The 22,277-nt window shown below is 36.1% G+C and overlaps 1 protein-coding gene across 13 annotated transcripts in view; it reads right to left on the minus strand.

Moving 5' to 3' along the window:
* Positions 1–22,277, minus strand: part of MYO6 (myosin VI) — a 162,122-nt gene that overhangs the window by 11,452 nt on the left and 128,393 nt on the right. For 3 of the 13 annotated variants that reach the window (XM_015136772.3, XM_015136770.3, XM_015136771.3), the window contains 11 exons: positions 18,591–18,721; positions 18,424–18,501; positions 16,743–16,872; positions 12,842–12,932; positions 11,934–12,084; positions 8,787–8,995; positions 7,754–7,832; positions 6,384–6,544; positions 4,238–4,264; positions 3,817–3,846; positions 694–732 (listed from right to left, as the gene is read on the minus strand). In XM_015136772.3, coding sequence (XP_014992258.2) covers positions 694–732; positions 3,817–3,846; positions 4,238–4,264; positions 6,384–6,544; positions 7,754–7,832; positions 8,787–8,995; positions 11,934–12,084; positions 12,842–12,932; positions 16,743–16,872; positions 18,424–18,501; positions 18,591–18,721 — 1,126 coding nt within the window. 13 annotated transcript variants of the gene reach the window in all.

The following is a 22,277-nucleotide window of genomic DNA, read 5'->3' on the forward strand; positions in this document are numbered from 1 at the left end:
ATGCAACACATTTAAATGTTTCCCCACCTCCATTTCTGGAGTTACTAAAATAGTAAAGGGGTAATTTGCTGATTATTCAGACTTGCTATAAAGACAATCATGTAAAGAATACAACAGTAGCACACTGATTTTTAAAAATATATTAACACTATTATCTTTATAACTTCAAAATTAAGAATTAACATGTTAGTGAATCATATCCATTTATAAAAGTAATGGACCAGATCCTGTTGGTGGCTCAATTTACACCAGTGGTTTTCGAACCATGTGCCATAGTGCAGAGCCCCTCAAGAGCCATGCTCTTCCTCTGCCTCCTCTTCAACGAGGCACAAATTACGGGCAGCACCACCCCAGGGAGAACTGCGAAATACTCATTTTGTCATGATGAGGGGAAGAGATCCCCTACTGAGACTAAGTTGGTGGCAGCCAGAGATAAGCAGTAGAGTTCCACTGCCAAGGGAACTGTCCCATTCAAAATGCCAATGGTATCCCCACGACTTTGAAGGAATACTGCTTTTTAACTTTGTTGGGTGGGGTGAGGGAGAAGTGATATTTCTTGTACAGAAATAAATATCACTTTACATAGAAAAAGCAGGCTACTCATGTAACAGGTTCTGGTCCAAATAATCAAAAGTAATTTTAAAATATGATTTTGAGGTGAACACTCATTTCCCCCAATTACACTGCACTAACCTACTCAAAAATTCTGACATTTCTTTGGCCATTTGTTCCCTACAATAAAAATGATAACACAATATGGTTACATAAAAGGCATACTACATAAATTAATTAAAATATCTAAAAGTATAATTAAAATATATTTTTTCAATATTATTTAACAACTGTTTATAACTGTTTTACTTTGTGAATGCCTATGATATAGTTTTCAACAAATCCAGCCATAACACACAGCAATATTTTTATTTAAATCCAGTTAAAGTTATCTGAATGCCTCTCCATTTTTGCAGTAGCAACTTTTAGATAAAATCTCAGGAAAGCTTTTATGGTATTCTTTTACATACAGAATACAAATAACATGGTCTAAATCCATACAGGAAACTTGGCAAGATATAGATTCCATATGAGGATTTTTGCACCAGAATTGTTTAGTAAATATTAATTAGATAAGGCACAATGGTGGAAAACCACAAGCGGATGTATTTGACAGCATCAGAGTTTAAAAAAGAATCTGATGTATTCAGAGCTCTAAAATTCCAAATTGAAGCATGCTCTTAAGAAAAAGAATATCAAAATAGGGACTAATGAAAGATCTGAGGCATTCTGACCTTCCAAGGATAAACATTTGCCAAAGGCAAAAAACTTACTTTGCTTTTGTTACCCAAAAGAGTGTAACTTTTCTCAAAATTTGTTTAATTCTTTAAAAGGGAATGAAGTTTCAGAGTGTTCATCAACACTTCTTTAACTTATTTCCCTGCTCTTTGCTCTTTTCCTTCATAATTATTTTCTCATTCATTCTACTCATCAAACTCTAGTAACCTCAAACCCTTCCAAATCAGTAAAATCATAAGAAAAGAGGATGGGTATATTTGCTTCGAGGCGCAATTTCCTGAACGCCTGCCAAGAGCTGGGACCCTGACTAAAGGAGCAGAAGACTCCTGTATTCCTCTTTTCTCATAATGAACACTGTCTACAATTATGTACGGATGGAGGTCTAAGAAAGCACAGTCAGAGAACAAGATATCCTTCAAAGCTGACAGTGAAGGACAGCAAAAACAAAATATAACACAAATACAATCTAATAAAAATTATCTTTTGAGCAATACATTTATCAATCTCTCTTTAAGCTAGTAGTTTCTCAGAATCTTCTCACTTTCAAATGCAGCATGATTTTGGTAGGTATGTTTAATTGTATTATCACTCCACCTCAAGGTTTTTGTCTCAGGATTCAAGAGCATCTGTTTTTACCATCTTTTCCTCCTAAAGCTTCCTCCATTTCTTTTCCCATGGTTAGGTTTTAAGGGAGTCCATGGACTTTCAAATCTCTTTACCACTGGGTCTGTTGATCATACAGATGTTTTTCTGTGTGCTTTGACAGTACAATGGATGGCAGTCTCTACTGATGCATTATCCTCCTTGACCCTACATCAAGATACACCTGACCTAGACCAATACACTACAACAAATTCACCAGACAGAAATGGTTCCTGCACCCAGGCGCTTTCTTCCTTCTGATTTTACCACACTATATGCAAATACAATTTCACCTTAGACATTGACTGCAGGACCTATTTAATTCAAGCTCAAATGGTTAACTATAAAGCAGTTACGGCAATGGAGGGCAAGAGTACCCACTCAGAGGTATTTTCAAAATTTGGGGCAGTATTGTGGTAACAACGATGTGTGAGTATACTCCTGTCATCTGCTGATGTAAGGGGAAAGGAATGCCAAATGTCCTACCCAAGGAAGAACTGCTCCATGCCCCATTTAACTTTAACATGTCCGTCAGACATACAGAGGTGAAAAACACATACAAACACCTATTTTACATGTAAACAAAGTTTTACATGTAAACAACGTATTTTCTGCATGCCTTTAATATTCACAGAATTTTTCTAGGGCTTACACAAATACTGTGTAATTGAGAGAATATTGTACTTGGCTCTGTTCAGAACTTCACAAAGGACTGTTCACAATTTCATGGCATGTGAATGCCCAACACAACATTTCTATATCAATTTGTATTTGTAGCTACAGCATTCATGATGATTCTATACATAAACAAAAACATCTGATCACTTATCATGTCTTCTACTGTAGTAATGCACAAGCACTTTCATATTAAATAAGTATGTTTTATTATAAATGACTATCCTTGTATTTCTACTTTATGTATATTGTTTGGACAGTTATTTACATAGGTTGCATAGTTTATTTAAAAAATTGTTATTGGGGCTGGAGTCTGATAGAGTTGAGAACCATCAACATAAATGTTAAGCTGGAGTCCTCAAAGCTATTAGAGATTTTATATATGTTCCAAAATCCTTATATGTAGTATACATAACATACATACAAAATATGTTTTATATTTTATATAACAAAATTTATACTCCAAATGTTACCTGGATTCTTTGTGGGTAGATTTTCATAAGAAAAAGATACATTAGCACCGAAGTTAGCATTACATATGTAATTTCAGATTATGAATTATTTTAGATGTAGCAGAATGAACTATCATATATACTGAAAATCAAATATTTTATTATTATTTATGCCTCCACACCTGCTTCTGTAAAGAAGAAGGGGCAGTTTAAAAAAATACATAAAACAGGCCAGGTGCGGTGACTCATGCTTGTAATCCCAGTACTTTGGATCACGAGGTCAAGAGATTGAGACCATCCTGGCCAACATGGTGAAACCCCGTCTCTACTGAAAATACAAAATTAGCCAGGCGTGGTGGTGTGTGCCTGTAGTCCCAGCTACTTGGGAGGCCGAGGCAGGAGAATCGCTTGAACATGAGAGGCAGAGGTTGCAGTGAGCCAAGATCACACCACTGAACTCTAGCCTGGGCAACAAGGGCGAAACTCTGTCTCAAAAAAAAAAAGAAAACACAAAACAAAATGGGTGTTACATTATGGTTTAAGCAGACGATACAAAGAAGGAAACCAAATCATGAGCTACTGTGATTGAGCACCAAACAAGAGCATTCAACATTTTTCCTAGACAAGAAAAAGATGAAAAAGGTTATCTCATTGTCTTTCAACAGAAGAAAATAATTTAAAATTTACTCCAATGTGAAAACTACTCCCAAAAAATATCTACAACCTATTTTTAAAAAGGTAAAGGTAAGTGACATACGGTGTCATTTTGGGTCTTGTTCCATCATTTCTGTGAAAAGAATATATTTTAGTTAATATCGTAACCAATTGTGAACTGTGAAAATCTGGATTGTGCAAATTTGTGTTTCAATTACTTTACTCATTGATTTTAAAAACTCAATTGTTTCTAATCAACACATGAGATCACTCAGAATTTTAATATTTTTTAAGAATTCATTAAAAATGATTGGAAAATAAGGCATGCAGTGAAAATTAAAGAGCCAATACATTACATCTAGATTAGAAAATTCATACATTGTGAGGTTTGTTTTTAATAGAATCTGGATATTATTTTACAATTTTAGGTAATGTGAAACCATCTCTTTGCATCAAGGATCATATGTATAACTGATTGAAATTATATTTTAGAACATATGACATACATCGAAAACAATTCTTACTTAGAAGTTACTGGATAGGAATCCAAGCTGGAAAAGTAACTTAAAATTGCTTATTGAAGCAGAATCAATCTATAATATATATATTTTTAACACAGCATAGAACCCAACAACATCATGCTATAGATTAAGAACAGTTTACTTGGTTCTTACTCATAAATTTGTTATAGAAAAAACTCAGTAATAACAAAGGTAAAATAAATATTCAAAAACATTTAGCTACAGCCCATGGAGTAAGATTAAACTATCAAACATGCGATATCTGTACAGAATATCATTCATAATCAAGTGCTAATGCTTGTAGTTCAGAGTATAAAATCACCACGACGTCCAGAAGGGAAGGAGCTCATGAGGACCTGAGGGTCAGGGAAAGCTTCCCGGAGAGCTGACAGAAAGGATTTGGAGGGCATTCCTCATACCATCCCTAGGTCTGAACCACAGAACTAAAACTAGCTCTTCTGCCTTTCAAGTCATAATGATTTGAATACCTCCTCTTTACTTAATATGGTCCCATTATCTAGCTAATTCTGCTTAATTTAAATTACAAGTAATTTGTTTATGTCAAACAAATTTGAATGGTCCACTCTTTCTCAGAGACTACTCAACCTGGAAGAAGTGTACCTGTCTGAAGATGGGAAGGGTCCACACATGAGCCAGTATCTTGTATACAGTATATGGAATGGCACTGGATATAGCTTGATATTTCAAGTGCATAAACATAAAGCTTGACAGTAAGTACCAATAATGACTACATTAACAAGTCCCTGAGAAATTGACTTCTGCCATAATAAAACCAACTCTGTCAACTGCAGTACTTCCTCACAGACATCAGGGATAGCAGCTGTAAAAGTTTGGTTCATTTAAGAGCCTGCCCTAGGCGGCTAGTCAGTTACACATAAAGGCTCCCAATCATGCTGACATAACACAGGTGGAAGGAATACAACAGCAGCTGAGCTGAGTCTGCATTTATAAAAGCCCTATCTGGGCTAAAATATTTTAATTATAGTGAAATCTTAAAAAGCCCAAATATTTGACTCAAACCCAAGAGCTTAATAATTATAACATCTTTTGTTCATACAGCCATATTCAGTTTATTCACAGTATAATGTATGTTAATATACAAGCAGTCCCAGAGCTCCCCAATACAATCACATACTATTTGGTTGATGCAAAAGTTATTGCAGCTTTACCCATGCCAAAAACCGCAATTACTTTCGCATCAACCTAACAGAAAAAACGTGAAGGCAACTCCATACGCCCCTTTCCTTCCCTGTCTTTTGTTTTTTTGCTAAATACTCCATTACATTGCAATTTGATCCTTTCACAAGGAAACATCGCCATCTAGTGGTTGTACTCTATATTTCGTCATAAACTGCTTTTAAGTTCTGAAAAGCATGGTTACATGTGTCTATGTGCCTCTCAATATACACACAACATATATATACCTACATACAAAGGAACCTCACAAATTAGTTTTAATATAATCAAAATAATGCTTCTACATACTAATTTTTTTTAAAAATGATTCTATTAAAGCTTTCTGCAAATTTTAATAAGAGCTTTCAAATTCCTACACACTCCACTATAGTGGAGTGCTTAGAGATAATTCAGAAACCCTAGAAGCCAAAATATTTCAATGAATTTAACTCTCCCTTCTTGGAAAGGGAAACTCATTTATTCTGAGGCACTGCAGAGTACATTTCTCATTTCAACTAACAGGATGTTTAACATATTAAATTTTTTTGCATTAGAAAAATCTCAACTACAAATACATTAAACTGCATTATATAACACAGTCACTTATTTCGATGCCAGTGTTTGATGACAGGTATTTAGAAATTAGGTGCCTACCAAATATACTACATTCTTAAACAATTTCAGGGTAAAAGTTAATATGTTTTCTTAACAGAGTACTCATTAGTGAAATTTTAGTCTTATTTTTCAATAGTTTATTAATTTGATGAAAAACCAATTATTTCATTCACTTGAGTATGAAAGCTGATACAAATAATTTTAACATTATTTTAGCTCAAATATACCAGGGCCTTCAGAATATGATTTTCTCCTATTCCCTTTTGCATGGAAATGAGAGGCAGAGGTAGAAAAAGCAAAGGAGAGAGCGCTATACCCCACCCAGGGGCCCCAGTACCTCCGCAGTGCCAGGTCGGCCTGGGCCTCATCACTGATGAGCTCGGCTTCACTCTGGGCAATCCTCAGAGCCAGCTCCCGGTCCCTGCGCTCCTGCTCCAGAACCGCTTGCTGCTGGGATTCCTCCTCCTTCTGTCGGGCCAGCTGTGCCTCCACTTCAGCCTGACAAGGGCAGAAAGCCATTTCACCAAGAGTTCTTCACTTGTTTACTTGATCGCTCCCCTTATTACTTAAAATAAAAGGGAAGGCATAACTGCCCCCATACAAGTTCTTTACTAAGGAATTGCTTAAGCACAGATCTCTTCAGTCTCTATTTTCTTCTTTCTTGTAATTAATGCTTCAAACACATCCCCATTTTGCCTCTTTCCCAAGACCAAGAGAAGGCAGAAGAACCACAGCTTCACAATTCTATGACTATAAATATTAGTGTCCCAAACATCATATGAGTATCTTAGGCATCCCATTAACACTAGCACCTACAGAGCAGATGTCAGGAATTTAAAGTTTGGGTTATGCTTAGCATATATTATGAAAGCCATGACAAACAGAAACTCAAATACATGAGCAATTTATTCTTAACAAGGGACTTTTTAAAAACTAGGGGTGGAGAGAGAATCTCAATCCTAATTTATTAATACCAGTATCTACAAAGTTGTATGATATTTTAAAACTTAACATTTTAAGTGAATTTTCATTTGACTCTCCGCTAGGTACAATAACAATTATTAATATTTATTGAGGTACACAGTGTTCAAAATGCTTTAACATGTATTAACTATCAAATGCTCGCAACTATTATCTATCCACATTCTACAAAGAGAAAACTGTGACCCAAGTTACTCACTATAATCTGTACAATGTTACAATTTCTGTCAGTGACTGATCCTGTATTTGAACCCACTTCCCTAGTTCCAAAGTCCATTCCCACAACCACTTCAAAAACTGGCCTTTGGTCTCTGGGATAAACTAGTAACAGCTTATCTAGCGAATCAAGATCTCATTTACACTTCCTTTGTAGGTTCCATTTTATTTTATTTTATTTATTTTTGAGACAGAGTCTCACTCTGTTGCCCAGGCTGGAGTGCAGTGGTGCCATCTCGGCTCACTGCAAGCTCCGCCTCCCAGGTTCACATCATTCTCCTGCCTCAACCTCCCAATTAGCTGGGACTACAAGTGCCCGTCACCACACCCAGCTAATTTGGTTTTTTTAGTAGAGATGAGGTTTCACCACGTTAGCCAGGATGGTCTCGATCTTCTGACCTCGTGATCCGTCCGCCTCGGCCTCCCAAAGAGCTGGGATTACAGGCATGAGCCACAGCGCCTGGCCTGTAGGTTTCATTTTAATAGAAATTCAATCCAGTAAGTACGTACTTGAATACGTTTTTCATCATCTTCCCTTTTCTTTCTCTCTTCTTCTTCTTGTTTTCTCTTTGCTTCCATCTCAAGTTTCCTAATAAAAAATAGAAAACTCTTCAAAAATTTAACAGAAAATAAGGAATCCTTCAGAAGACAATTTAACTATTATTTACTAATAAAGGCAACAGATTGGGAATGCAAATTAACCTCCTGGCCACATATATCAACTTATTTTGAATAAAATCAAATTTAACTCTATTGACAATAATTCTTAAATAAAACAAATGTAATTGTATTCTATATAACTTTTAACATCTCTAGATTAATGTGATTACAAAGCCTGGCTGTAAGGTCCTGATTAAAGATGCTTCCCTTTACTCCCTCTCCAACTCAACAACTCATCCATTCTCTCTACCCTATCATGGCAATCTTTCAAAATGTTACCAGTTTTAAAACTGCAGAAAAGTAGGAATGTCATTTACCTAGCTTAGAAAACAATAAACAAATCATAGCTTTAAAAAGAAGAAAATCCTCAGGTATAAGAGTCTAACTAAAATTCAGATTATAGTTAAAATTATTTTATGTTATCATTATCATAAAATGAGCTTATTTTCTCAATTTTCAAACTTATTACAAAATTAGTTCATTAAAATAAGAACACCGTTTTAAGAATTGTCAACTTGGCACGGTTGCTCACGCCTGTAATCCCAGCACTTTGGGAGGCCGAGGTGGGCGGATCCCCTGAGGTCAGGAGTTTGAGACCAGCCTAGCCAACACAGTGAAACCCCGTCTCTAATACAAATACAAAAATTAGCCAGGCGTGGTGATGTGTGCCTGTAGTCCCATCTACTCAGGAGGTGAGGCAGGAGAATCAATTGAACCCGAGAGGCAAAGTGCAGTAAGCCGAGATCACGCCACTGCACAGCCTGGGTGACAGAGCGAGACCCTGTCTCAAAAACAAAACACAAAAAAGAACTGTCATTAACCACTGTGAATACCAATAATTCACTATTTAAGTCTCTTATTCAAAATAATATAAATGCCTCACATCCGCCTTTCCTCCTCTTCCTTTCTTCGACGTTTTTCATCTTCTTCACGTCTTTTTCTTTCCTTTTCCATTTCTTCTTGAATACGCCTCAGCCTTTCTGCTTCCTCTTCCTGCTGTTTTTTTTTCTGTAATGCACTGAGGAGTTGCTCTGAGCTTTTAACCAGTGCATCATATTCTTTCTGTATTTGTTCCCGTGTCATCATAGTGGACTTTAAAAAATAAAATAATAGGTACGTAAAAGCTTATTTCTTCTGTTGCACAACAATGTGAATATACTTAACAATACTGAACTATAAACTCAAAAATGGTTAAGATAAATTTTACGTTTTTTTTTTTTTTACAATTTAAAATAAAAAACTACTCCAGTATGCAAATACAGTAAAAACTAGGTAAGATGGTAAGCAATATGTCCGTTATCTTTGCTATACTGTTTGTACATTAAATACTATTCAAAAAATGTTTTATGTTATCTCTGCACACAAGTATTAGACATCAATTAGACAGGTGTACTGTGGACAAGATAATATATTGCAGTTAAAAATTATTTCTAGGCCGGGTATGGTGGCTCATGCCTGTAATCCCAGCCCTTTGGGAGGCCGAGGTGGGCAGATCACCTGAGGTCAGGAGTTCGAGACCAGCCTGGCCAACATAGTGAAATCCTGTCTCTAACAAAAAAAATACAAAAATTAGCCAGGCATGGTGGTACACACCTGTAGTCCCAGCTACTCGGGAGGCTGAGGCAGGAGAATTGCTTGAACCCGGGAGGCGGGGGTTACAGTGAACCGAGATCACGCCACTGCACTCCAGCCTGCACAACACAGCAAGACTCTTGTCTCAAAAAGAAAACAATATTTCTTAAGTAATGATCAGCTAATTTAGCAAGAGTTTACTACTACTTTATAATAATGTTCAAATAGTACCTAGAGAATACTTTAAAAATTACTAAATATATCAAAAATTATTAGATGATTTCGCCTTCAGAAAATGTGGGTGGGTTAATTTATAACACCACATAAACAAGGATGGCCCTTGACAGATTTATAAAATCAGCTGAGTCTATTTATAGCATTTTCATTTTCCTCCAGATCTTTTTTTCCTTTCTACCTCCAAGATTGCCATTGTTTACATAAAGTATCTGCAGAAAATATAAAATGCTCACATTAAGATATTTATTATATCCCACATACTTGCGCTGACCTATGAAACTGAGAAAAAGCATTAAAACTCTAAAATATAATTGAGGAAAAGATACAAAATGTAATTAATGAAATATGAAATATAATTAACAAACACAGAAAAGTCTTCAATTCCACTAGTAATCAAATAAATAAAAATCAAAACAAAAAAAGGGGTCCCATTTTTTTCCCACAAAATTGGAGAGGAAATTGCTATTTTCACAAAATTAAGTAAATTACATTATCGTATCTATGAAGATAATGTATTAACATGGACAAGTATATAACATAATGGTAGAGATAGAAATTGAAATGTATATTATGATTAAGAACTATGTAAACATTTATGCATAAAAGAGTGTAAGGTAAAGTAAAAACAAGTAAAATTATACTGTAAAAATAAAAGTAAAAATATACTGTGATATACAACAGTATATTAACTGAATTTGTTAATGTGGAGGTAATGTGGAGGTATTAAGAGGTTTTTAGTGGTTTCTCCAATTTTTTTTTTTTTTTTAAGCCACGGGTCTGTCACCTAGGTTGGAGTGCAGTGCTGCAATCTCTGCTCACTGCAACCTCCACCTCCTGGGCTCAAGCAATCCTGTAACCTCAGCCTCCTTGGGACCACAGGCTCATGCCACCATGCCTAACTAATTTTTTGTATTTTTGGTGGAGACAGGTTTTGGCCATGTTGACCAGGTTGGTCTCTAACTCCTGAGCTCAGGTGATCCATCTGCCTGGGCCTCCCAAAGTGCTGGGAATACAGGCATGAGCCATCACATCTGGCCTCCAAATTTGTTATAATATTATATTACTTTTATCATTTATTTATTTAATTATTTTTAGACAGAGTCTCGCTCTGTCGCCCAGGCTGGAGTGCAGTGGCACAATCTTGGCTCACTGCAACCTCTGCCTCCTGGGTTCAAGCAATTCTCCTGCCTCAGCCTCCCAAGTAGCTGCAACTACAGGCGCGTGTGACCACACCCGGCTAACTTTTGTATTTTTAGTAGAGACGGGATTTCACCATGTTGGCCAGGCTGTTCTCAACCTCCTGACCTCAAGTCATCCACCCACCTCGGCCTCCCGAAGTTCTGGGATTACAGGCGGGAGCCACCGTGCCCTGTCACTTTTATAATGGAAAAATTAGTTTCTCAAAGTAGAAAAGCATGAAACAAATTAAATTATTTGCATTCATCCTCTCAGTCATGATTATGCAAGAGCTCACCAATAAAGTATGGTATTTTAGTTGCTCTTTTGTGGAAGAAACATCTGGTTTTTTTTTTTTTTAATATATGTGTTTTGTGTTTTCTTTTTGCTTCAACTTTAATTTTTTTTTTTTTTTTTAGATGGAGTCTCACTCTGTCGCCAGGCTGGAGTGCAGTAGCATGATCTTGGCTCACTGCAATCTCTACCTCCTGGGTTCAAGCAATTCTCCTGCCTCAGCCTCCCCAATAGCTTGAATTACAAGTGCACACCACCATGCCCAGCTAGTTTTTGTATTTTTAGTAGAGACAGGGTTTCACCATGTTGGCCAGGAAGGTCTTGATCTCCTGACCTCGTGATCCCAAAGTGCTGGGATTACAGGCATGAGCCACCGCGCACGGCCTTCAACTTTTATTTTAATTTCAGGGATGCATGTGCAGGATGTGCAGGTTTGTTACACAGGTGAACGTGTGCCATGGTGGGTTTGATGCACAGATCATCCCATCACCTATGTATAAAGTTGTGGGGAATATCTTTCTTAGCAACAGAACAAATGGCATAAAAATTATCTTCTTTAACTTTTTGCTATGAAATTTTTCAAACATTAAGAGTAGAGGTAATATGATGAGCATCTACTTGCCATCATTGGGTCTCAACACATTTTGTAATTTTGAAAAACTAAGGACCTTTACTATACAATTTCAATACCAGTAACAAAATATATTAAATTATGTAAAAAGTCAAAGTCATTTGGGTTAAAATTACATACCTTAATTTTGGCCATCAAAGCATCAATAGAAATTTCCAGATCCTTGATCTGTTTATTCATCTCCGGTTTTCCATCTTTCAACACACTGACTACCTCATTAAATTTATCAAGTCGTTTTTTCAGTGTGCCCACCTTAACCAGGCCATCAATGCTGTAAAAATAATACTTCATTAGAGCCTAATTTCATCATTTAATACTTTTGGCAGATTTTTCATTTATAAAATGCTAAACAGGGTATTTCACTTCCGTTTTCAATATTATCTAGTATTCTCTTTTTCAGATCTTTTGTTGAAGGCTTAAAAAATCAAATATGAGTGTGAATGACACTGATGCCTGTCAACAGGATTAAAGCCTTCTACAACTTTGAGAATTCAAATCACAGAGGACCTTAAAGGAGTTATCTAAGTCTCTTTGAAAAGGTGTGATGGATCAATAGATATTCAGACTTCCAATTTTTAAGTCTAAATTAAAAATGAAAGATTCAAATAAGAAATAAAGACTAATTTATAATGGGACAATGTAATTCCTACAGATAATCTTGAAAATTTTGGTAAATACATTAGTGAGTTTTTTTAAAAAAAAGTCACCTTGACATTATCAAGAAACTCAAATAACTAAAATAATCGGAATAAAAGAGCTTCTCTCAACACTTATTTCTTGTTTTATAATCTTTACACATTTTCGTATGCCACTTCAAATCCTTTTATAGAATGAGGCAAGTAATAAGGTAATAAATGAATTAACTAATTTCAAATAAATATTACAAATAGAAGACTAATATATCATCTTACGAAGAACGTGAGAAAACTCCTTGAGTATCCAAACTGCTTTTTATTATGACTTTATTATCATTTTGTATTACAGTAACTAGGTTTTGTAGAGTTCTTTTTAGGGACTATTCATCTTACCGAGGTTTGTGTCTCCTCTTGCAAAGCCACATTCGAATAGTTTTTTGCATTTTAATGCAGGCTTCAGCTCGATATTTTATTTTGTTTTTCACTATGTGTAAGAGAAAATGATAGAAAATTATTCAGTTTAAATCTAACATATATTTTTAAAAACTCATTTTCATAAAGTAATTCTCAAGAAACATAAAATCTTGTATTATATATCAGATATCAAAAACAGAAAGTTTTAACATTTTTTTGTTTGTTTTCGTTTTGACAGAGTCTCAACCCAGGCTGGAGTGCAATGGCATGATCTTGGCTCACTGCAACCTCCACCCCCCGGGTTCAAGCGATTCTCATGCCTCAGCCTCCTGAGTAGGTGGGACTACAGGCACACGCCATGCCAGGCTAATTTTTGTATTTTTATTTGAGCCAGGGTTTTGCCATGTTGGCCAGGTTGGTCTCAAATTCGTGACCTCAAGTGATTCTCCCACCTCAGCCTCCCAAAGGGCTAGGATTACAGGCGTAAGCCACCATGCCCAGCCAGTTTTAACATTTCTATAATTTCTTATTCTTCTTAAAATAAAAAGATATTGAAACCACCTGCGTAAAATTTACAATGAAGGAAATTACGTAAAAGAAATCTGACCTAACCAAGTCCATCTTGCTTCTAACCTCTAAGCTGTCCTTGTTCATTCCTGGGTGTGGGCCAAACTAGTCTTAGGAAGGAATTTAGTTTATATAGTTTAACTTTGAAACAAACACGTTAATAGCCCTTTCCCAAAATAAACCCACTTCTTGCCTGGGGAACCAGTCAGCCTTTGCAGGACTAACAAATTGGCTCCAAGATTAGAAATTACTGTTTAGGAGCCACACAGCCACCTCCCTAAATTGCTCCCATATATAACATCACATTTGTAAAACCTAACATCAGTGCTTGAGATATTTTGCAGACCTTCCAATGCACCAGCTGATGCCACCCAGATAGGTAATCTGGCCCAGCCAGTTCTATGATCCCACTCATGAACGGAAGAAAGCAAGAAAAACTCAACTTTGACCCCCTATGATTTCATCTCCAACCCAAGCCCCTACCTACCAAATTATCCTTAAAAACTCAGATCTCCGAGTTTTCAGAGAGACTGATTTGAGTAATCATAAAACTCCAGTCTCCCACACAGCCAGCTCTACGTGAATTACTCTTTCTCTACTGCAATTCCCATCTTGATAAATCAGCTCTGTCTAGGTAGTGGGCAAGGAGAACCCACTGCATAGTTACAATATCATGTATCTGGTTAGGCTTACATTTTAAATGCATTATTTCCTTATTATGCTACACGGCTACCTCCTAAACTGTCTTAGGCAACATACTGAATAGGTATGTCCTGAAAAAAGGATTTACCTGTCAAATGAGTGTATGAAAAGCCGTACACTACACTTCTGTTTGGAGGTTCACAATGAACACACAGAGTGAAGCCTCTGAGAATCCTACAGCAAAGAAATCTACTTAACTTCAGTTACTCAGAATTTCCTAGGATGATCTGGCCATCAACTTTTTTTTCAGAGCTTCCTATTAACATTCCACAAAGATCCCTGCCCGGTGACTGACTTCAGTACCACTGTAGAACACAGTCCACAAATGAATGGTGTAACAGATAATTTTATTATAATGTGTTTTCTATCATAATGCAATGTGTAAAGCTGAACGTATTAAACTACAGTAATATATTTATATTTGGAAAATGATGGGAAAAAGAGATTCTGCTTTTTTCTTTTTATATTAATAGTTCTCTTTTTATCTATGTTCACAATTGTCTAACAAAATATCTCAAAAATAATCTCTGTTTGCATGATTCTTTTTCATTAGGCCAAAATAATTTTCCTTTCCTACTAATAAGGAAAAAATTACTGAATTCTTTTCATGTGCCTAGCACTATTTCAGGTACTCTGATGAGTATGAGGGGCAACTGTAAATGTAATCAAGTTACTGATTCCCACACAGTTCCCAACAATTAAAGGTTTGCCACAGATCCTTAGGCAACCCCAAAATGTTCTGTCCCTCACTTTTGTTTTGGGCCAGCTATGTAACTGCTATGACCTGGCCAAACCACACACAAAAGCAGCTTAGCCCAGTATGTCAAAGGGGTTTGAAATCCTAATCCCAAAATCCATAATCTCAAATGTTGAAATCCCAAAAGGTCAAAATTCCTCAATTAAAATCCCTAACATCTAAAATCCCCAAAATCACAATCACAGGGATCATAGAAGAATTTCAAAAAGAGCAATCTCATGAAGAAAATGAATATGAACATATTCTCCAAGAAGAACCATGTCCTAAAAGAAAAAAAGCACCTATTATTCATGGTACAAGATTTCAAAATATAGTTAATGACTGAGAGAGACAGCCAGCTCTTATGGCTGGCTGTCTATAATCTATTCCTATAATACACTTTTTTGTATGTCAAACTTTCTTTTTAGTTTTGGGGTTTTTTTTTTCTTTTTCTTTTCTTTGGTTTTATTTTCACTATCTTGAATTTTAGCATTTTTTAATTATGTAGAAATTTTTAGAGTTCTAATTTACTGTATTCATATTTTGCAAATTTAACTCCACGAAAATGCATTATCACAACATTTACTTTCTGGGTAAACACTGCGTATGTATACAAAAACACTGAAACTTCCTCAATCAGTGAACAGATGTATTTTATCACACATCTGCACTTGTAAAAGATAAAATTTCTCAAGATCTCAGTTCTCTGGGCAACTACAAATGCAGTAGTGACTCACCATCATTTTTGACTGATCTCATCAAAAGACAGCTTGTTCATCACAGTATTTCAGATGACTGCAGTAACAAAGCTGGGTGCACAATTACCAACCACAATAATATGTGTTTATGCATTTCACCTTTTGCCCTGCTTCTTTATGAACATGGTTTGTCTGCTCCTATTATACCCATGCAACTATTGTTAGTATATGTGTTTATACTTTCAAAAATATATATGTTGTTATTTCCTATTTTATTGTGTAAAGTGGCCTATGAAGAGTTCTATCATGTTTTTACATGTTTCTCAAATCCCCGTTTAAAAATGTAAATAAACATCTTTTAAAGAATGTTTTTATTATTTTTTACAGAATCCTAGTTTTGGGACTTTCATCTTTTGAGATTTCAACACTTAGGATTATGGTGTTCAAGACTGTGTCTTTCAGGATTATGATAGACTTCCTTTCAAAGAACAGGAATTAAGAGGGGATGGTAGGGGAAGAGACTGAAACAAAAAACTGACACACCATTTCACATGATTTTGAAAGACATTCAAATAATTCAGACTTCACCTTTTTTGAAAGGAAAGTCATAAAAAGCTTCTAGTTTAGAGAGGTATCTCTAAGAAACCAGGAAAACCAGTCTGGAAGCTAATGAAATTATGCAAAAGGCGGAAAAGGACCTCACTAAGGCACTGGCAAGAAAAAGAAAGGAATGTACAGTATTTGGAGGAGGAATCAATAGGATCTGGTGACTGACAATATTTCAGGGATAAGAAAGGAAAGTCAATTACATTTGGAATTTTGGGAGTATGTGTATTGTAGATGCCATGCAGGCAGAAAGAAAAGTTCTGGTTTAAGTCTGAGAGATCAGGGGATGGTGAGGGTTGTGGGGACGAGAGAAAAGAATCAAGACAGTGAATTCCATTTTGTTAGGACACTATGAAACTGACACTCTTATAACACATTTGAATAAAGAAAATAAGTATCATACACTCAAAAAACAAAAAAAGAAAGAACATACACAAATAGGAACCTGGGACCCAGTGTGAACAAGTCTCAGTCTCTGTTGCCCAGCATCACCTCTGAGACAGCTTTACAACACTCCACAAACCATCTCTGAACAATGAAAGACCCTATAGGTGTGAAGGAAAACACCTACATTTGATGACTGAGAGTGAGCACCACTGAACTTTCTTCCAGCGACTGCATGTGAGCCAGTGATTGACTCTTTTAACCAACTCTGCTAAGTGGTCAGGGTCAGACTTCATGATCTGATCAAATTCTGCAAACTAGGAAGTGAAATAATTTAATATCAGTATTAAAATATAAATGCATTTAAACACACAAAAGACATAAAATAGAATTCAAATCCAAAATCTAACTGTCGGAAAATGGTCACATGTTAATTACATAAGCCTTGGCGGAGAATACAACAAACCCAAACATACTTGGCCACATTTTGCTTCCTTTCTTTCTTCAGGAGCTTTTTTGGAGGTAAGGGAGGTTACTTAATGCTAGGCAGCATATTCAATAACAAAAGTGAGGGGGAAATGACTTTTAAATTACAGATGGCTGGCAAGAAGACTTTATTGAGAAAATAATGAAAAAGGACTACTGTATCTCTGAATTGGCTCACCCACATTCTCACATAGCCTTATGGAGCTTTTGATAAGTACATATTAGCTATATACTACCAGGTACCACCAAAATTATTCTGTCTCTCCTAACTCCCATTACCCACCCCCAACCTGTTTTGCAGTGGCACAATCTTGGTTCCTGCAGCCTCAACTTCCCAGGCTCAAGCAATCCTCCCACCTCAGCCTCCCAAGTAGCTGGGATAACAGGCACGTACCACCACACCCAGCTAATTTTTGTATTTTTTTTGTAGAGATGAGGTTTTGCCATGTTGTCCAAGCTGGTCTCAAACTCCTGGAACCAAGCAATCCCACTGCTTTAGCCTCCCAAAGTGCTGGGAGTATAGACATGAGCCACAGCGCCCAACCCCCATTTCCATTTTGAACAGAGATGAGAAATTGCTACTAAGTGACAGACAACACAAATAAAACAGCTAATAGCTTCTGAACTAATAAAATACATTATTTCCACTATATACCACAAAATTCCATAATGATTTCAATCCTTTACCAAATATCCCACTGCAATATTAAGAATGTCAAAAACCCATCAACCAATATAATGGCTTCTTATAGTCAAAATTTAAATTAAAGGTAACATAACGAGACTAAAGATATTTAAATCTTTGTCTTAAGCTTTCAATAAATATTTCTAATTTTTCTGTAGTTTAAACAAGAAAAAGTGCTTTCTCTATGAGACTATTAGTTCTCAAATAATTATTAAAGCTCTAAAACAAGACTGTCCAAGCTGCAGTCCATGGGCCACATGTGGCCCAGAACAGCTTTGAATGAGGCCCAACACAAACTCATAAACTTTCTTAAAACATTATGAGATTTTTATTGCAATTGTTCTGTTTTTTTAGCTCATCGGCTATCATCAGTGTTAGTGTATTTTATGTGAGGCCCAGGACAATTGTTCTTCTTCCAATGTGGCTCAGGGAAGCCAAAAGACTGGACATCTGTGCTCTAAAAATAAATGTGGAGTTTAGAATAAATATGTATGATTAAAGCTAAACAAATTATGAACATTACATATTATCTTCAACTTTTTTCTCTTTTCTGGGAAATGGTATGGGAAATGGCAATTCATGTTGTTAGTGACCATATGATTCAAGAATAATATAAATTATTAAATACTTTAAGATATTCACTAACCCCAACTATTTGTTTTCATGATGTTACACCTTAAAGTAAATGTGTATTTACCTTGCCAGGTCTAAAAAATACTTTGGTTAACCCAAACTTGTAGTCATTCTCATTTAAGCCTAAAGCTTTAAACAAAGCCTGAAAAATAAAAGTTAAAAAGTTAGTCAATTATTAATAGAAAAGACAAGTTTATAGCTAAGAAATTTCAATTTGGGTGGCATTTATACCTTACAAAATAGTCTTGGATCCAATCTTGCAAGTTTATCTGGCATATACTTTTTGTACATGTTGTAGAGTTCATGAAATGAAGCTCGTGATGGGAAACCACCCTGCATCAAGTCCAAAACAGACACCATCCCTAGATTCATGAACAAACACAAAGCACTGTCAATCACTGTTCGAAGTCCAAAGTAACTTGTGAATGATCAATTTTATAAGTTATTATTTAGAAATGGACAATTTATGAGAATTATCAGCAATTAAATATTATATAGGAAATATATTTATACTCATTATGTCCCAACTTATCCACCACCTAAAACTACTGTAGTCAAATTTCCCCTAAACCCAGTAAGACTCTTTTCTAGAGGCAAATTATTGGTCTCTAGACAGATTTAACTGGGCACAGTGGCTCATGCCTATAATCCCAGCACTTTGGGAGGCCATGCCAGGCAAACTGCTCAAGCCCAAGAGTTAGAGACTAGCCTGGGAAACATGGCAAAACCCCATCTCTACAAAAAAAGAAAAAAATAGAAAAATTAGCCAGGCATGGTGGTGCGTGCCTGTAGTCTCAGCTACTCAGGGCGCTGAGACAGGAGGATCTGAGCCAAAGGAGGTGGATGCTGCAGTGAGCCTTGCAGGACACTGTATTCTAGCCTGGGTGACAAAGTGAGACACTGTATCAAAACAAAACTAAGGAAAGATCAAGTCTAGTTTGTATCTTTTTTCTGTTAGAAGACTCTGTGTCACAAACGCAGTATATAAGGCAAAGCCCTGTATTAAACCACTTTCAAAGGCCTGAAGTTAATTTTAGAACAAAATTCCTGAAAGAATCTCCAAAAAGTAGACACATTCCCAAGTTATCACCAGTGCATAAGGCAAACGGAAAAGAAAGAAGAGCTCACTGTTTCACTATAAAGACTGCCTTTCACTCACCTGTCAAAGCAACTAGACTACTGGGATGATTAATCTATTGGATAAATACCTATTTTCAGTATAACTCTAGTAAGTGGTTAATCTGAATCCGCAGTCAATGCAAGATTTTTAGGCCAGAAAGAGTGTAAAATAGGCAGGGAAAGGCTGAACAGCTATAAGTGATGCCAAGACTTTTATTTACAAGACCTAGATTTCAGTCTCTGGGACGATTCAAATCAACGGAGAAAATAAGATTATTCAATAAACAGTATTATAACAAACAGCAAGCCATGTGGAAAACAAAAACAACATTAGATCCTTGTCTCACTTCTTACACCAAAATAAATTACTACTGGCCAAAAATTTAAATTAAAACAAACTCCAAGGCTTTTTAAACCAGTTAATTTTTATTTTAAAGTAATCTCACAGGAAAGATGGCCTTTCCAGGCAGTCAGATTGAATTTTAACCCATTTGACTGGCAAAGTTATAAGATATCAATTAGTACTCAGAGCTGATGACAGTGTAGGAAAACACACAGACGCATTCTTAGTAGCAAAGTAAGCCAGTGTTAACAATTTTGGATGGCAATTTGGAAATATCCCTTTGGCTCAGTAAATCTATTCTATGATTTTTCACACTTGTGGGCAAAGATATGCATGTGGACAATGTCCAGATGTCCTCTGGGTCATTGTTGGCAACAGAAAAAAAATCAGAAAAAAACTAAAATATCAATTGATTATGTTACAACCATATGATGGGATGTGAAATATTGATTTAAAAGAATAGAGCAGAGCTTAATCTAACCAGTGTAAAAAAATATATCCCAGATGTAGAGTTAAGTGGTCACCCCTAAGAGCTGAGCTTTTTTGTTACTTATATTATTCTGTACTATTTAATTTGTTACTGTGAATTTTCAATATTAATTAATGAAACACATACAAGAAATCATTCCTATGGGAAAAAAAAAAATTTCCAAAACTAGATTTAGCTCTAGGCTTTGCCTGGAGAAAGAAAAGTAAAGTTTGGTTAGTATCATCACAGTTTTTGGCCATTTGTATCAAATAAACAAGTACCTTTGGAAATGTACGCATCTAAGTCTCCTGGCTTGCCCTGTAGCCACAAACTATAAACTGGCTCACAGTTCATTAAGAATTTCATGGTGCTTAACAAATTACCAAGCCTACAACTGCTTTCTCAGCACTTGAAACTAGTTTACTCTTAAGATGTTTTGAAGCTTAATTTTTTTTTAACCACTAAGGCGAATACTCTGCCTTCTAAACGTTTCCATGAACTGGCTTTTACTCTTGGAGTTTGGTGAGTGGCTTCTTGGTGCAGAGCTGGCACCCCTCTTTGCTACAAGACAGGCAGCACAGCCCCAAGGTTACAGAAGAAGGAAACTTGACTTCTCTCAACCTCCCCTACTTTGCCCTGGTGTTTGCCAATCAGAAGATAGTAATTTTAGGCCAGGCATGGTGGTTCATGCCTGCAATCCCAGCACCTCAGGAGGCCGAGGCGGACAGATCATTCGAGGTCAGGAGTTCGACACCAGCCTGGCCAACATGGTGAAACTCAGTCTCTGCTAAAAATACAAGAACTAGTCATGCGTGGTGGTGGGCGCCTGTAATCCCACCTACTCAGGAGGCTGAGGCAGGAGAATCACTTGAACTTGGGTGGCAGAGGTTGCAGTGAGCCAAGACTGTACCACTGCACTCCAGCCCGGGTGACAGAGACTCTGTCTCAAAAAAAAAAAAAAAAAGTAGTAGTAATTTTAGTAAAAGGTGCCTTAAATTTATTAATTCTCTTTAAAATGAAAAAAAAATGAAAATGGAAAGTTAAAATACAATCCAAATCTTAAATATCTTTATTTTAGAAAGCTTAATAAATATTTTTATTTCTACAACTTATTGATAATTTTTACATATTCTCATCACCTAGCTACATGAGTGGAACAAATTCTATATCATTATTACTATTACAATATCTATTATTGGTACTTAAAAAAAATTAAAGTATAATGAATTGATATTATCTGTTAAAGTGCCAACATGTCTTAAGATGTTGAAATATACTGCTTATTGAAAGAGGAATCCTAGCTAAAGGATTCATCAGTAGCCCACTCTCTCTCCGCTAATCTAATAGCATATACAGCTAAACCTAAACAGGTGCAACTTGCCAGGACACTAGGTGTTCACTTAGGAAATAAAGAGGAATCCAAATGGGAAAAAAAATCGACTTGAAGAAAATATTACAAAAACACATCTCTACTTTATGGAAGAACACAAGAGACATGAATTACTTAATTTTCCAGTATTTGTTAGAATTAGTCACAAATAAATCTTCATATTTTCTACACTGTTCATTCCATTCAACAAATATATACTGAGTCTAGTATATGCCAGGGAAGTAGAAATGTATGTGTAAGCCAAAACAGATGCAGTTCCTGCCCTCATGGGGCTTATGGATTAAAGGAGGGGAAAAATAAATAATTATACAAGTAGGTACAAAATTTGTAACTACAACTGTGAAATAAAGGCTCTTGAGCTCAGCACCCCAAACTCAGGCTCCCCTCCAAGTCAGGAATATCAAGAAGAGCTCTCATAGGAAGTGATGACACAACTGAGATGTGAAAGATAAAGGAAACGGCGTGGCAAGAACATCCCAAACAAAGGAGGCAGCATGTGCACAGGCCCTGTGCTGGGAGAAAATATGCAGCATTTAGGGAACTAAAATGAAAGTCAGGGTGATTTGAGGACAGAGGGGAGAGAGAGAGAGTGGAAAG

The sequence above is a fragment of the Macaca mulatta genome, chromosome 4 (genome assembly GCF_049350105.2).
Source record: "Macaca mulatta isolate MMU2019108-1 chromosome 4, T2T-MMU8v2.0, whole genome shotgun sequence".
Classification (NCBI taxonomy): domain Eukaryota; kingdom Metazoa; phylum Chordata; class Mammalia; order Primates; family Cercopithecidae; genus Macaca; species Macaca mulatta.